Source organism: Orbicella franksi, chromosome 3 (genome assembly GCF_964199315.1).
Source record: "Orbicella franksi chromosome 3, jaOrbFran1.1, whole genome shotgun sequence".
In the NCBI taxonomy this organism is placed as follows: domain Eukaryota; kingdom Metazoa; phylum Cnidaria; class Anthozoa; order Scleractinia; family Merulinidae; genus Orbicella; species Orbicella franksi.
The window spans coordinates 19,502,501-19,518,948 of NC_138147.1; the positions used below are offsets into that span (position 1 = coordinate 19,502,501).

The 16,448-nt window shown below is 39.6% G+C and overlaps 1 protein-coding gene across 2 annotated transcripts in view; it reads left to right on the forward strand.

Moving 5' to 3' along the window:
• The window catches only part of LOC145482596 (DBH-like monooxygenase protein 1), a 74,737-nt gene that overhangs the window by 10,034 nt on the left and 48,255 nt on the right, over nucleotides 1-16,448 (forward strand). The window contains exons 3-14 of one of the 2 annotated variants that reach the window (XM_081461201.1): nucleotides 105-275; nucleotides 905-988; nucleotides 1,626-1,808; nucleotides 1,979-2,081; nucleotides 2,256-2,419; nucleotides 3,211-3,286; nucleotides 4,088-4,173; nucleotides 9,206-9,244; nucleotides 9,847-9,906; nucleotides 10,446-10,573; nucleotides 11,308-11,440; nucleotides 12,171-13,695. The exons of the other annotated variant lie outside the window; for it this stretch is intronic. Coding sequence (XP_081317327.1) covers nucleotides 105-275; nucleotides 905-988; nucleotides 1,626-1,808; nucleotides 1,979-2,081; nucleotides 2,256-2,419; nucleotides 3,211-3,286; nucleotides 4,088-4,173; nucleotides 9,206-9,244; nucleotides 9,847-9,906; nucleotides 10,446-10,573; nucleotides 11,308-11,440; nucleotides 12,171-12,341 — 1,398 coding nt within the window. The 3' untranslated portion in view covers nucleotides 12,342-13,695. Of the gene's footprint in view, nucleotides 1-104; nucleotides 276-904; nucleotides 989-1,625; nucleotides 1,809-1,978; nucleotides 2,082-2,255; nucleotides 2,420-3,210; nucleotides 3,287-4,087; nucleotides 4,174-9,205; nucleotides 9,245-9,846; nucleotides 9,907-10,445; nucleotides 10,574-11,307; nucleotides 11,441-12,170; nucleotides 13,696-16,448 lie in introns of those variants that run through there. 2 annotated transcript variants of the gene reach the window in all.

Below are 16,448 nucleotides of genomic sequence, written 5' to 3' on the forward strand. Positions count from 1 at the left end.
CTGTTGAGTTAGCCGACAAAGTATTTAGGCAGTTGAAGTCAGTTGCATTCATAACGATATTATTATTAACTGATTAAACCGACGATAACCTTTTTCTTTCGCAGCAAGGTACCACAAAGGTAGTGTTCGCCTATCACACGGAGGACCCGACTTCGGATTATGACATAAAATATCACACATACAGAGGGTCAAAGAGCATACTGCTTCTCAACAGGTTAGACAAGAAACAAGTCAACGAGACGGACTGGAAGGAATTTATTATCCAAAACAACAATGTGAGTAATATTTACTCATTATTATATGGCTGTGTCTCACAAGGACTGGGAACTACCGAGTTCACGAATTTGATTGGCTGAAAACGATATTTACCGCGGTCAAGATTTTCCCATCTGGACCGGTATCTCGACCGATTACATTTTGCCGTGAAAAAGTTGCAAACTAAAAACAAAAATATTGACTATTTTCTTCCAAAATATTAGTTCCAGAAAATATTCATATTATGGAAGTGCTAAGCCTGATGAAAAAAAGTAAAGAGGACGAGCAAACTTTGGCAGAATGAAGTTCAGCTCATCGCCGTTCGCAAGCAAAATGTCAGCTTGTACAAACCAGTTATATTGAACGAATTAATTTTTTTTGTTTGTCATATAATAAACATCTTATTAACCGAGCTTAGTCGGTCTGTATGTGAGAATCTTGACCTCGGTCGTGTGTACAGACCTCACTGCGCTCAGTTTGTACTCCCGACCTCGGTCAAGATTCTCCCATGCGGACCTCCTGCTCGGTTAATAAGAGCTAATTATTAAAACTGTAGTGATAATAATGATCATCATCATCATTATCATCGTTATAATGTATTGATTAATTTGTGCACTTAAAACTACATACTTTTCTAATTATCTAACAGGTAACAATACCAAAGAAACAAACAACCTACTGGTGTTCTCTTATCAAGGCTCCAGAAATCAACACAAAACATCACATAACAAAGGTAGGTGTTATTAATTACGGAGACCGCGATCAAAGCCTTTTTTAGGTGTTAATTTGCTGATGTCGACGAATACTTAATCTTACAATTTAGATCGCAAGCAAAGAAATCTATATCATAATATCAGGTAACGGGTACGGTAAAGTCCGCATACGAACCATAGCCGGAGCCTATCCCAGTTTCTGTAGCATGAAGCGGCTAGGAGTATGTCTACTCCCCCCTGGATGGGATGCTAGTCAATCGCAAGGTTACCCCCAGCATTAAATTCGCCGGTACCCATCTATACACTTGGGTGAAGAGAGGCACTGTGAGAATAAAGTTTCTTGGCAAAGAATTCAACACAATGTCCCCGGTCAGGGCTCGAACCCGGACCGGACCACTCAATCCGGAGACGAGCGCACTAACCATGAATGAGTCCACCGCGCCTCCTCCATGTAAAGTTACATTCAAATGCAACTAAAAAACAGAGCATTATCACTCAATACAGCAATATCTACTTGGATCGTTTTCATTGTTTGCTTGTTTGTTTTTACGTTCAGTTTATCATTTGTTATCATGTTTGGTAATTTTTGTTGCTATATTTTTCATGTGGTCCTTGTACTACTGAACCTATGACAGCCTTTAATAATTTTCTTTACAGTTCGAGCCATATGTGCAAGAGGGAAATGAAGGCTTGGTTCATCACTTACTCATCTACGAATGCCATGGAAAATTTAACCAGAGTCTTTACGGTTCTGGTTTTGATTGCCACAACACTGCCAACATGCCTTTGACACAGTGTTATCATTCCAGTGTTGTGGCTGCGTGGGCAGTTGGCGGTGAGGTACGCGCCATTGGGTTGGCACTGAAAACTATTTTGAATAAAATGGCGAACGTTTTGTTTCCTCTTTCTTTCTTTCCGATTTTTCGTCCTTTTTTCTTCGCAACTTTGCTTCTTTCTTTTCTCGTTGTTTTTGTTCTTTCTGTTTCATTTGTTATTGTGTCACTATCCAGGCATTTTATTACCCGCCAAAAGCTGGTTATCCAATTGGAACTGCGGATTCTCCGAGCAGCTACATGCTCGAGCTGCACTATGACAACCCGGATGGCGTTGAAGGTCAGAACTGTTGTACATAATGATTTGCTGCTGCTTATAATGATATTGATACTTATTTCTTTCCATCACGGTGATCCCTCCATTTGTTTGCATGTGCCATTAGGGAGCCACATTTTTCTTAGTTATGTAACCATTTCTCTTCTTCACTTAGATGTGTATGGTTTGTTTACGCAGGACACAACGATAGCTCTGGTGCGCGTTTTTACTACACTTCAAATCTCCGAGAGTACGATGCTGGTATATTTGCTGTTGGAGAAAGTGTCAGTCCATTCATGATTATCCCGCCAAAACAAGAATCATGGATGACTGTCGGTTATTGCTCCAAAGAATGCTACAAGGTAAGGTCTGCGTGGTCTTGAATGTCTTCGACATCCAATGTAATCCGTGTACCTTGCACAAACTATTATAGATTATAACGGGGCTCTGAACTGATGAGAATGACTTCGAAAAGTAGAAGCCTAAAAGACATTTTATTGATTGAACCTAAATGTAAAGGTCTAATTAAAAAAACATACATTCAATATAAGTGTACAAATTAAAGCTATAAAAAGATTGTAATAACGGTTTAAACATGTACAAGGAGGTGAAATTAATTGAAAACGTCTGGCAGAAGTTTTTAAATACTATCTTTGTGTAATAGAAAAAATCACTTGAAACTAACTACAATTTGCACTCTCATTCCCGTACGTATTAAGATTGTAAGAAAAATACAACTGACATTCTCACTAAAGGGTAAAAATGGGTGGCCGTTCACCGTTTGTCGTAAACGTCATTATTAATCTTTCTAATATCTTTACCTCGGTGTTCTGGAGAATTTTGTGCAAGTACAAAGGTACTCTTTCATACACTGCTTTGACCAAATAAAGATGCAGGAAAATCACTGCGGCAGTATCCCTTAAAGGTCCTTAAAAGACGCTGATTCCGAAAACTGAAGGCCTTTTAATTAAAACATTTGGACTCGAATAAAATAGGCTTTTAAACGTCGAAAGTTCAATAATTTCGTCTGCGTTTCTAACATTTGGAATCTTCATCTTCACGAAGTTCTGATAACATCTCATCTGTCTCCTTGTTTGTTTGCAATTGTTTGTGACATCTCTTATGTAATCATTGTCTCGTTTACTTTTGCCAGCAAAACTTAAATTCCACAAAACTGCCAGAAAAAGGCATAAAAGTTTTCGCCGCATTACTTCACACCCACCTGCAAGGTTTGTGTCTGTTAATATTATTGTTTTCTTAATTTTAATCATTGAATAAAGCGGTTTTACTGATTGAGTGTCGAAAGTAATCAGGCAATTACTTTGGTTGTGGTTTTGGTTTATCCACGGGGGGGGGTACTCCCTTATATGAGCTATATAGGTAAGTGCAACCCCAAAGGGTAGGGTTTTTCAGCCGTTTTGGTCATAAAGAGGGTATCGTTAGCTATTTTGGTTATAGATTGGACATGGTTTTAGCACTCTAGTCTTGAATTGGTTATGTTTCTCGGAAGAAGCTACTTTTTCATCAATAAGACCGTCAACAAAAGTACTTCATAACTTATGTTTAGGGCAACTATGCGAGCCACAACGGTCATAAATAGGGTATCGAATTTTTAGCCAGATCATATATAGGGTAGCAGAAATCGCAGATTTTGGTCATAAATAGGATAAGGGTTTCGGGAAGTGGGCCGCACATCCCCACCTAACTTTTCTGGAAGAACCCCCGCGGGGGCTACCACCTACCCGTTTGAGGTTGGCTGAGAAGTCTAACTGGTAAGAAATTGTTTTGGTTTTGGTTTTACGACACTCAATCGAAAACCGCTCTATCCTGGACGCTTTAAAAAGTGCATCACCAGCAGTCGAATGCGAGTCAGCAATTCGTCAAAACATTAGCTGGAATATGTACACAAATTACAGAAAGCGTTATTTATCCTAATTTTAATTTACGTATAAAGCATTAGCTTGTGTTTTTTATCAGTATTATTTCACCTTATATTCAGGCATGTTCTAATCCAACGATCCATTACTCAGGTCGAGCAACATGGACCAAACATGTCCGTGACGGAGTTGAATTACCAGAAATTGCGCGAGATGACAATTACGACTTTAATTTCCAGGTGATTATTGCAGTGTTGTACGGGTCGACCGCAAATGATCCCCAAATTGAACCGCAAATGATCCTGGGACCTGTTTCTCGAAAGCTCCCGTAAATACTGGGCCCGATAACTTACCGGACCGGTTAACAGAAAACTTCAACGGGCCCGAAATAGCGTTTCTCGAAGCACCCGTAAATTTTCCCGGTACTTACCGGGCCCGATAAAATAGCGCGCTCGTTCGCGAGAGAAGGAGAAACACTTAGGACTACACGTACACATTCGATTCTGATCGATTCTGTTGTCGTTGCGACTGTGATGCTCTTTAAAGAACAGTGCGAAGTTAAACTTCGAAGTTATCGTTGTGTCAAAGGAGAGCAACTGAGAGAGATCGGCATTTTGCATGGTCATATTATTTGAAAGTGCCTCTTGTAGCTCGATTCGAAGACTTCGATCGACAATCTCGCTCTTTTCTAGGAGTGTTGTCTTTTTCCGTAATTTATTCTAATTCAAAATGTTCACTGAGCAATCAAATAAGATCTGCGGACCGCCGAGGAAACAGTGTGAGCTTGAGAACTTGAAATTTAGCTACAAACACTTATTTCAGCAATTTATACTGATAAGAATTTCGCTTAAGTAAGTGTACAGAATATTTGGAATAAGGAAGGATCTTACTAAAATTTTTAGGCCTGATTTAATCGTTTTCTCCGGCAAACATCAAGCGTAATTTTCACTGATCCCAAATCGACTGTTCTAACATAAAGCGAGCTAAGATCAATAGAAATGCGACTGAAACAATTATGTGATTGGGGAGATTTGTGATTTTAATGTACGCTTCTTCGTGTTTCATCTAGCTAGAAATGCTATAACCAACATTTGTCAGCATTTGTGCACCGCGCCTAATGCGACTCTTCGCGATCGCTCTATTATGTTTACTTTTTGTAGAATGTCTGTTTTCTAATTTCCTCCTCCAAAAAAAAGTAAAAAAAACAAAATCTGCAATTAATTCACACGAAACAGGTTTGGCTTGCAGTAAGATCAGGTTTGCGTGACAGGAACCATTTCGATGTTCATACAAAGAAGCCATTTCGAAAACGCGCGGCGAGTCATCGGCGTTTACATGACAGTGTTTATCTATTCATTAATTTTTTTTTCCAGCCGTTTGTTGGTTTAGAAAAACAATAAAATAGAACTCCACAGTTATATAGCGTTTCCATGCAAACGCCTTCGAACTGTAAAAAATAAAACAACTAACAATTATATTTACCTTGGTTTTCGGAGCCAGCGGGCAGCTTCTCGCCGTGTTTCTCTGCAATTCCTCATTAAGCTCCCCAACGAGCCACTCTATTCTTGCTCGTGAGAGCCGAAATCGTTCAATGACTTCGCAGTCAGCCATATCGGCTAGAAAGGGGTGTCTTTGATAAGACCGTGAAACAAAAAAGTCCACCCCCGGCCCCCATTTTGTTTGGTTTTGCAACATTTGTGACTCCCCGGGTCTTTCGAGAAACAGGCCCCTGGGGCCTGTTTCTCGAAAGACCCGGTAAAGTCTCCCGGTAAGTCCCCGTAAACTTTTCGGGTGTTTCTCGAAGCTCCCGTTATTTTCGATCACGTTAATTTTTCCAGTAACTTGCCCGGTAATTTACGGGAGGTCGTGACCTCCCGTAAAGTTACCGGGGAGTCACAAATGTTGCAAAACCAAACAAAATGGCGGCCAGGGGTGGACTTTTTTGTTTCACGGTCTTATCAAAGACGCCCCTTTCTAGCCGATATGGCTGACTGCGAAGTCATTGAACGATTTCGGCTCTCACGAGCAAGAATAGAGTGGCTCGTTGAGGAGTTTAAGGAGGAATTGGAGAGAAACACGGCGAGAAGCTGCCCGCTGGCTCCAGAAACCCACGTAAAGATAATTGTTATTGTCGATTTTTTTTTTTTTTTTTTTTTTTTTTTTTTTGCAGTTTGAGGGTGTTTGCATGGAAGCGCTATATAACTGTGAAGTTCTATTTTATTGTGTTTCAAAACCAACAAACGACGGGAAAAAAAATTAATGAAAAGATAAACACTGTCATGTAAACGGCGATCACTCGCCGCGCGTTTTCGAAAAGGCTTCTTTGTATGAACATCGAAATGGGTTCCTGTCACGCAAACCTGATCTTACTGCAAGCCAAACCTGTTTCCTGTATTTTAATTGCAGATTTTTTTTACTCTTTTTGGAGAAGGAAATTAGAAAACAGACATTCTACAAAAAGTAAACATAATAGAGCGATCGCGAAGAGTCGCTTTAGGCGCGGTGCACACATGCTGACAAATGTTGGTTATAGCATTTCTAGCTAGATGAAACACGAAGGAGCGTACTGTACTCACGATAGATAAACGAGAATAAAGAACATTAAGATTATTCTCCCCAATCACATAATTGTTTCAGTCGCATTTCTATTGATCTTAACTAGCTTCATGCTAGAACAGTCGATTTGGGGTCAGTGAAAATTACGCTTGATGTTTGCCGGAACGATTAAATCACGCCCAAAATTTTAGTAAGATCCTTCCTTATTCCAAATATTCTGTACACTTACTTAAGCGAAATTCTTATCAGTATAAATTGCTGAAATAAGTGTTTGTAGCTAAATTTCAAGTTCTCAAGTTCACACTGTTTCCTCGGCGGTCCGCAGATCTTATTTGATTGCTCAGTGAACATTTTGAATTAGAATGAATCACGGAAAAAGACAACACTTCTAGAAAAGAGCGAGATAGTCGATCGAAGTCTTCGAATCGAGCTACAAAAGGCAATTGATCATCACTTTCAAATAATTTGACCATGCAAAATGACGGTCTCTCTCAGTTGCTCTCCTTTGACACAACGATAACTTCGACGTTAAACTTCGCACTGTTCTTCAAAAAGCATCACAGTCGCAACGACAACAGAATCGATCAGAATCGAATGTGTACGTATAGTCCCAAGTGTTTCTCCTTCTCTCGCGAACGAGCGTGAAGCGCGCGCTAGAGATTGGTAACAACCCGCTATTTTATCGGGCCCGGTAAGTACCGGGAAAATTTACGGGTGCTTCGAGAAACGCTATTTCGGGCCCGGTAAAGTTTCCCGTTAACCGGTCCGGTAAGTTATCAGGCCCGCTATTTACGGGAGCTTTCGAGAAACAGGCCCCTGGACCGGAAATGATCCCCATATTTGACCGCAAACGATCCCGACTAAAAAATAAGGAATGGCATGGATTTTTATCAGAGGAAGGTGAGAATATGTACAAAAGATATGAACTAAAAAACATGTTTTGTCATTTTACAAAAAAATATTCCACAGTTGCTGTTTTGTTCTTCGAACGGTACAGATCGTTTTCACTGTCACGCAATAAAAAAAAATAGTAAATCGAAAACCAACCAATGGAAAAAGCTAAGAAATTGTGATGTACGTTATAGAAGATAACTAAATAAGACACTTCTCCAAGTTTTAGGCCTGCGCGTTTCCCCAAACTTCAGAAATTTGTCGTAAATGTTTCCCAAAAATTTACAGAGCCCAGTAAGAAAACGCCATGTTGGTATACATCCGTGGTAGACCAACTGATGGCGGCTGGAATGTAGTGTAAACATCTGGAACTTACTTTGGCTTTCTAGGGGACTGATTATCAGTACTAAACAAACAAGCATTTATATAAGCACTTTTCCTAATGCTCTAACTTCTAAAAAGGCTCAAAATCATGAGATGAGTATATATTTTTCAACAAGCTCGATCGTAGCCTTGTGTCACGCAATCTCCATAACCCTGAAATTCAAAATGTTTCTGGTTTCCAAATGAAGCACGCTAATTATAAACTGATATAAATACACCGCCTCTTTTGCCTTATGAGGATAGAAACACGTTACGTGAAGACGATCTATTGAATTAGAAGTCTTAGAAAAACACATACTTGTAAACTTTCTCGAAATCCCAGTGGCAAAAGTATCAAACAACTATCAAACAGCTAACTTGTCAAAACGAAGCGCAAGCCTTGGCCTTGCTTGGTCATGAAACTGAACTTCATAACTATAGCTTGGAATTTTGGCTTCTTAGAATACTCAAGTAGTCATTTCCGAGGAATCAAAGCCAAAACACGACCGAGGAAAAATTACAAAATAAATTTGTTCAAATTTCCAGTGCTATACACTGGGTGTTTTACAACGTGATGAAGCGTTGTAGGCTTGTGGGTCTACTCAGGTGACAGCGTCTTCCTTAATAGTTGCTTCATGGTTAGATTTTAGTTTAAAACTTTCAGACGAGTGGCGTTAATGGCTGATAAAATGTGATTTAACTATAACACCGAACTATCAATGTTTAACAAAGGAGGATATGTAGCGTATGTTGCTCTGATCATAATTTTACTGAGAAATGCAAAGAAATGCAAGCCAAGTCGTGTTTTGATGATTGAGTGGTGGTATTCATAACATCGTAGTTAGCAACAAAATTTAGTCGAAAGTATGAAAAAAAAGCAAGTTGTAAGCCACTATAATTATAAGATGGCTTTAATAAAATCATCGGTGTTCACGAGCGCCAATTCCCTATCCACAACATCCCACCATCCATGCCATTCCTTATCTTTTAGTCGGGATCATTTGAGGTCCCTATCGGGGATCATTTCCGGTCTGGGATCATTTGTGGTCCAATTTGGGGATCGTTTGCGATCCGGGATCATTTGCGGTCCTGGGATCATTTGCGGACCCGTACAGTGTTACGAAGTATTGCTTTACATTAAATTACGTTACGTAAGATAGCATCACGTTGCATCACACTACGCTACACCATTTGAAAACTTGCAGTTGTGTAAGCGTGCTCATCAATTTTTTTCGACACCTCAGTCGAGATTTGTAAATTCGGTTAAAGGTCAATAACCTTCTTTTAGTCTTCCCGTCTTTTCGTAGGAAAGCTTAGCCAATCAGAAGGCAGCATTTGCATTGGTGTACTATAATTCTTCTTAAATAAACTATGTATCTAAGAAAAAAAAACGTAAGTAACATTCAAGGTTTGTCAAACTGAAAGAGATCCTTTGGCCCTTAATGCATCTTTATTTCACAGGATATACAAGTTTTGAGGAAAGAAGCTCATATTAAACCGGTTAGTGCTCAAGCTAGTAAGCGGCTATTTATAACATAGCCTGAAATTTACCTTGAGAAATTGCATTAATATATTCGCGATGTTTAATAACTACTCGTTATCACAAAGATTTTTGTAAATGCCTCTAATGCTGTATTTTACGAGCAGCGAGAAAGCACTAAGCAAGGAGCCCCAAGGAAACAAGTTATGGTATAAAACGGGTTCCGAAATCTGAAAATATCTTTGCACAGCAACTAATAGGCCAAGTTTTGTGCCTCAAAACGAGTCCTCGAGCAAAACCTTTCATATGAAAATGAGTTTGATTTGCATGAAAATGAATCTGTAGATGGAACACATCTTTATATAGACGGCTTCCCGCGAAGACTCGTTTTGACACAGAGGCAAAAAGCAACTCGGAAATGGCCTTACAGCTGATTGACATATAAACAGGGAAACTCAATGAAACAAGTTGATAGACATTCAATTGTTGCTTGCTGTTACGAAATTGGCTTTTGGTTAAAAGGGCGATGTAGTTCTTTTTTTTGGTGGGGGAGGTGGTTTCGTGTCTCTCGCTGAGATCTTTTTTTGTTGTTGTTTATCGTTTTTTTGTTTCCTGTACCCAGGGAGATGACCTTATACACTACTGCAAATACGAGACTATGGATCGTGAAAAATTTGTGCGGGTTAGTACCCTTACTAAGATTAATTACAGGAGTCTTTTTTTGTTTGTTTGCGTGTATCTTGACGTAAATGGCACTGATCTTCATTCCATTAAAAATGGCACTGATATTCATAGATGCAATATAAACAATGTGAAAATGATCATCATATGTGTATTCCATCTGTTACCGAATGCCATCAACAACAGTGCAGTTGGCGTTATGGTCAGTACAAATGTTCAGCAAGCTGCATTGAACACATCAAAATGGATTCAGGGGCGTAGCCAGGATTTTTCAAAGGGGGGGGGGGGGTCACACTGTGTCAAAGTTAGGGTACTCACCAGATTTTCATGTCGTTTTTGCCACTTGTTTTAGGTCGGTTTGCTTTAAAAAAATGCTTACAAAAGGGGGGTCACGGGCACCCCAGGACCCCCCCCCCGTAGCTAAGCCCCTGAGTCTGATACAAACTACGAGTACATGTATGAACCGTTAATCAGCGCGTATTACTACTTCAAGCGCTGTAGTGAATTAATGAGCTCGACTCTCAATTTTTTTACTCGTAGGGTGGTATTTCTACATCTCAAGAGATGTGTCTTAATTATTTATTTTACTATCCGCGAATGGTGAATGCCACATCATATTGCAACAGTGTTCAAACCAAACCAGTGCACGACTTTATTGAGAAGCACTTGTAAGTAAATATTGTCAATTAGATAATGAACCAAGAGCGTATGCGTTATTATTATCTGAAAATATGGTAGAGCTTAGAACCTTTGGGGTTAAGATTCCAACCTTATTTCCGCCAATCAGTCAGTCAGTCGATCGGTCAGTCGATCGGTCAGTCGATCGGTCAGTTGATCGGTCAGTCGACCGGTCGGTCGATCGCTCAGTCGACCAGTCGGTCGCTCGGTCCGTCGGTCGACTGGTCAGCCGGTCGGTTAGTCGGTCGGTGTGTCAATCAGGCGGTTGCTTGGTTGAGTAATTGTTTTGCTGCTGGCTATATCACTTTTTTCCGGACTTACGAAGTCTCATTAGTGTATTTCCGGGTATATGTCCTGGGATTTTAGAAATCAAGCTAAGGGTAACTTTGCATTTTGTCGTCAATTTACTGATCTCTACACTAAACAACACCAAGCTGGTCTCTAAACCGAGTATTTCAGTCAATAAGATAGGCCTGGACTGGGAGGAAGGGAGAGACGAAGGGTTAGACGGTCAGGAAAGGAGTGAAGTAGAGGTTTCACTTACTGGAAGCTTTCAACCAGTATATTTTTAACGTTGGTAAGTTGCCTGTAGGTCAAGGAAGAGAAGCCTATAACTTACCAGGATTTTACGACATTTCAAATAAATTATATTATTTTATAAATATATTCAATATATACATATGCTGTTGATGCATACTAAGTCATTGGCCTTTTCTTATTCCAGCCCATCCTTAAATTTGACATCGGAGTGGTCTAATCCCCTGATTGGTAGGGATGTTAAATGGACAAATGAAATGGTGGCAGACTTAAGGAGAAGATACAATCAGGCTAAATCATTCATTTCAACTTGTCTCTTGGTTAGTATACGGCCTGCAAAATGCACATCCTTTCTTCGCATGAAATGGTAGTCCCTTGTTACACAATCTTCTAGCCAGAATACCTGGCCCAGTTGTTGAATTCGTCTTTTTAGCTGATGGTAATGTATTACCGACTACATATCGACTATCAAGGAAAATAAAAAGTGCTAAAAAATAAAGATGGATCCAATATTTTCGGGCTTGTCCCTTATTCAATGTTACTGACGTAAATGAAACAACGAGTCAAAACTAAACCTTCAAAACACGAGCGCGCGCAATGAAACGTGCTTGGGCAGTCTAAATAAATGAAAGGTTGCAACGTCACCAAACAAAAGTTATAATGAGCAGAACAACGGCTGTGCACTCGCATTATAATTCTTGGTACATTTCGTTGCCGTTCTCCACAAAACAAAAACGTGAAATGACCAAATTCTGCGTATTCTAGTGAACGTGAGCGTTTTTTTTTTTATAAGTTTATTTTCTCCTAACATCGTCTTTGTATTAGGTGCCATAGACGCTCAGTTTGCGCGTATTTGAACTTTGAATTGTTTTTTCTTGTTCGTAAGTCGATTGTTTAGCTTCTGAGCTCAAATTTCGCTGTTGTACTGGGAAAAAACTGAGTTCCTTTCAAAACACGTTTTTTTGTTTTTGTATTTGTTTGTTTGTGGTTTGATTGTCTCTTTGCTGTTGTTGTTGATGTTGTTGATGTTTTTATTCTCCTCTCCTGCAGGAAAGATCGACTAACTATACATTACCGGTTCCAGAGATCACCCATCCCCAACCTCAGCCAAAGTCAGATTGTCCTGAGCGCACAACTCCAGTGGAGAGTAACTCGTTCTTGGTAGCTGCTTCTCGCACTGTAGTTCTGTCACTGTTAACTTCTTATCTGATGTTCTTGTGAAGTCCATAATATACCGCAGACTGTAGCTATATCAACACAAAATATATCAGACTTCTCACTCAAAATGGTTTTCAGCGGCCTTACACGAGTATAAATTTAGTTATCGTGAGTTAAGTAATCGTTTCTGGGCTGCTTCATTAGCGGGGCGTTGGAATATACAGCAGTTTTGACAATGGTTGTTACACAAAAGCGTAAATTAAAAGCGAACGCGACAATACCGATTGGAAAGCAGTTTCAACAACGGTTGTTTCACAAAAGCGTAAAAGCGAACGCGACAATACCGATTTGTGGGTAGTAATACCTCGGCGTTGCTCGATCGAGGTTCAAGGTGTTTCAGCAAGAATGAAGGAGAAAGCATGAATACACGTGCTGTGTTGTTTCCTTCTATCACACTGAAACGCTTTGAGCTTCCATCAAGCAAACTTGAACCACAATTACCCATTATACCTTTCGATATTGTCGCGCACGCTTTTACGCTTTTGTAGGACAAACTTTCTCAAAACAGCTGTATATATTGCGCTACCTTCCCTTATATTGATTCACGTCCGCAAATGACCAACTCTTGTCCCTCTTAATTTTAAAAATAACCAAGTTTTTATTGTATTTTATGCGCGGCCAAGGCCAACAAAACAAACGGACACTCATATCAAAGAACTTTGCCAGGCTTTGGAACAATTCTCCTCCTGATCATTAACAATGACTGCATGCACAGCTTAATGAGTAGCACAGCTTAATTTGGATTTACTTAAATTTATTAGTAATTCTCTAATCATACGCCTGTAATTTGTACTGGATCTCAAGCTGTTTTCTGAGATTACGAAACCATGTTATGCGATTGGTCAATATATAAAGATAAAAACGAAACAGTGTGAAGTCCAAACTAGTTTGTCTGGTGCTACTGACTGACAGACTGACTGACTGATCGACTGACTGACTGACTGACTGATCGACTGACTGACTGACTGACTGACGGACTGACTGACTGGTTGCCTGACTAATTGGCTGACTGAATGACTGACTGACTGACGACGGACTGACGGACTGACAGACGGTGGGTCGGACGGACGGACTGATCGCCTGACCGAATAACCGACTGACCGACTTAAACTGACACTTTCATAATTTTTTTTTAGTGATAAGGACGATTGCTCAGAATACTTTCTGCTCGTAAAGTTGATTGTCAAATATCTCCTGTAATTTTTTTTTTTTTTGGTCTTAATAGCGTAAAAGGTAATGCGAAAGCTCCTGTTGTGGACCTTTTGGGGCTGAGCACCCGTACAGGTACCACAACCGCTCTTTTTAGTCCCTAAAAGTTACGACGAGCATCCCTTTTTAAATGGGATTCACCCCCCCCCCCCCCTCTTCCTTGACCGCCACTTTTATTGCACGCAACCCAAAAGCTTGGAAAGTCAAAAGTGGTCTATTACAAAACGAGGAACCCCGCTGCGCTAAAACTTTGTAAAGCATCAATTTCTTAGACCTCAGAAATAGAGTTAATTTGAAAACCGGAAATCACACAGAACATTGTACGTAATAAGGACAAAAACCTTTGGTTATGATACCTACGTGAAGTAAAACGATCACTGACCTGGGACACTTTGGTAAGCCACACCTCTCCCCAGTTTTATCCTGGTCAGGGCGTCTTCTCTTCCTGTGTGCTTTAGTGAATTTTATTTACTTTTTTTTAATTCTGCTTACTGGTTGGTCGGTACCGAGAGTCAGAGCTATTAAGGAGATATTCTTCAGTTGTTGCTAAGTTGTTGCTCAGTGTCATGAAGATTTAGAACGTTCAAAGTAATATTCAGTTTTTTTCAAAAGAGAAGAGAAGTAGAATACAGAAGAAGTAGAGCTAAAACAATGTTTGGCGGAGGGGTTTCAAGAAGGCGAGCGAGCCGTAGTGAGCGGTCCATAAGTCCTAATTTGAACAATTTATGTAAATATGGACAAAATCTCGATTTGCTGTTTTAACCAGAATCCTTTGCATTACCTTATAGCCCCATAGACAATAAATCCGTAAGCTGCCATTGGTACTGGTAATTTAAACATGAAACTATATTAGAACAACATTGATTTCCGTTGTTTAGTTCATTACCCCTGTTAAGTCGTTCAGTCCATTCACATACGTACCTACTCCTGTTTTGAATTCATCTCTGTTACCTTTGGATGAACCCTTCCAGTTATACAAACCAGCGCAAAAATCCAGAGGTCAAGCGATGATCAGTTTTGCACGCGCTTTCCTTCGGATTAATTATGCTGCGAAGAAAAACTTCTTCACCATCTATAACACAACCTTCTTGCCACAAAATGCTACAAACTTTCTTGTTTGCTTGTTGCCTCTAGTTCAATGATAGCGTAATGTCAACGACATTTAACAGGATTGATTATTGCCAAGATAAAAGGGCAACTGTTGTTTCTAGAGATGAGAATGACTACTAAGAGGATAATATCCTCTTAGTAGTTATACTATATTATAGTATAACAGTAATTCTAGAGCAAGGCTTATGTGTACTTAAGAGCGAACAAGAACACTTAGGGAGATTGTAGATTGTCGAGTTGTTGTCGATTGCGTGACGAATATGCAAGTTTTCTAGAGAACAAGAACAAGAACAAGAACAAGAACAAGAAGATACCTTAGAACTGTTGGAAATAAAAGAATTAACGTTGCAGTTACTGAGTGGAAATAAAAGGACGTATGTTTTTTCAAGGGAAAATAACTTGCTAGTCATTGTTTGAGAAGAGCCGTTTTACTTTAACGCCATGTTTTGTAGGGAAAAGAGAAGAAGTTCAGTCTTAAAAGCGCCTGTTTTCTTGAAGGCCTATGCTGAAAATGTAACAGACATTTGGTCGTTTGGGGAGTTTCTTTTTATCTGGACGACAACTTTGAATTTGCTGTTACCGGTAACACCCATGTTAAATATGAATTTGCAGTGGCTCTACAGTTACCAAACTTTCAAATAATTACCACCGTATGTGTGAAGGGGTTTAGACAGCATAACATCAGCTATTCAAAGTTGCGATGTTAGCTGACCGTGCACACTACGCCGGAGAAATTTGAAAACGAAGGCTTCACTCTGAAAACGTATCAAATGTTTTCCTTCCATACTAAGGCCGGAGAAATTTAAAAACCCAACAATCACTGGTCATTTTGGATTCGTGTTTGAGGAAAATTCGGTCAGGGAAATCATGTGATTATCGTTACGTCACCGTTTTCGAAACACTGGAAAAGTTGAAAATTTACAGAGTATGTAAATAACATGTAATTAACATGTAAATAATCAAAAAGAGACTGTAAAGATTAATTTACATGATTTTTCCCCTTTTACATGTTTTGGAGGTTTCATGTAAAAAACATGTAAATATTTCAAGTGAAACATGTAAATGATGAAGAAAACACTGTAAATGTTTCAAAGCAAAGGGCTAAGATCATGTAACTAACATGTAAACTGTTCCTGCAAATACTGTAAATAGCCTGTAAATTTCTTGTGATTCAACCTGGAAACCCGTAAATAAGGGACCGTTCATTTTTTATCAGGTAGGGGGGGCTGGTGGGATTTGGGGGGGGGGCATGCGAAAAAAAAAGGCTTTCGAGGGGGGCCATCCCAAAAAAATAAGGGAAAAAGGGGGGGTCACGTGAAATATTTTAGTAAAACTTTAAAATGGCATAATGTTTGAATATCAAAAAAATTGCTGTAGAATAAACATAGAAGGCAGGATACAAATTTATTACAAACTTTCCTTCTGCTTTAAAAAAACGTTTGGCGACAAAAAGCATTTGTAGCTACTGAAAAGAAGTATTTAACACTGTTATTTAACACTGTCGCCGCTTGTGCTGCTATGGGAGTCTCTTTCACCGATGCTGCAAGAAGCAGCAATGCTTTCCGTCAGAGTGTACTCTTCAGGGTACATGAAGGTGTAAACATAATCTCTGACTTCCTGCTCAAGGTTGGCGGTGATTCTGCTTCTTGCAGCATTAGTGAAATAATTCCCTTCCAAGAGCTGTGCGATGTATGGCCCATCTCTTCTAAATAACGACGTGGCAACATCCTCAACTTTGATACACTCTTCCGGGACGGCCGTTCTAGGAGGGTACACAAGGCATTGTGGAAG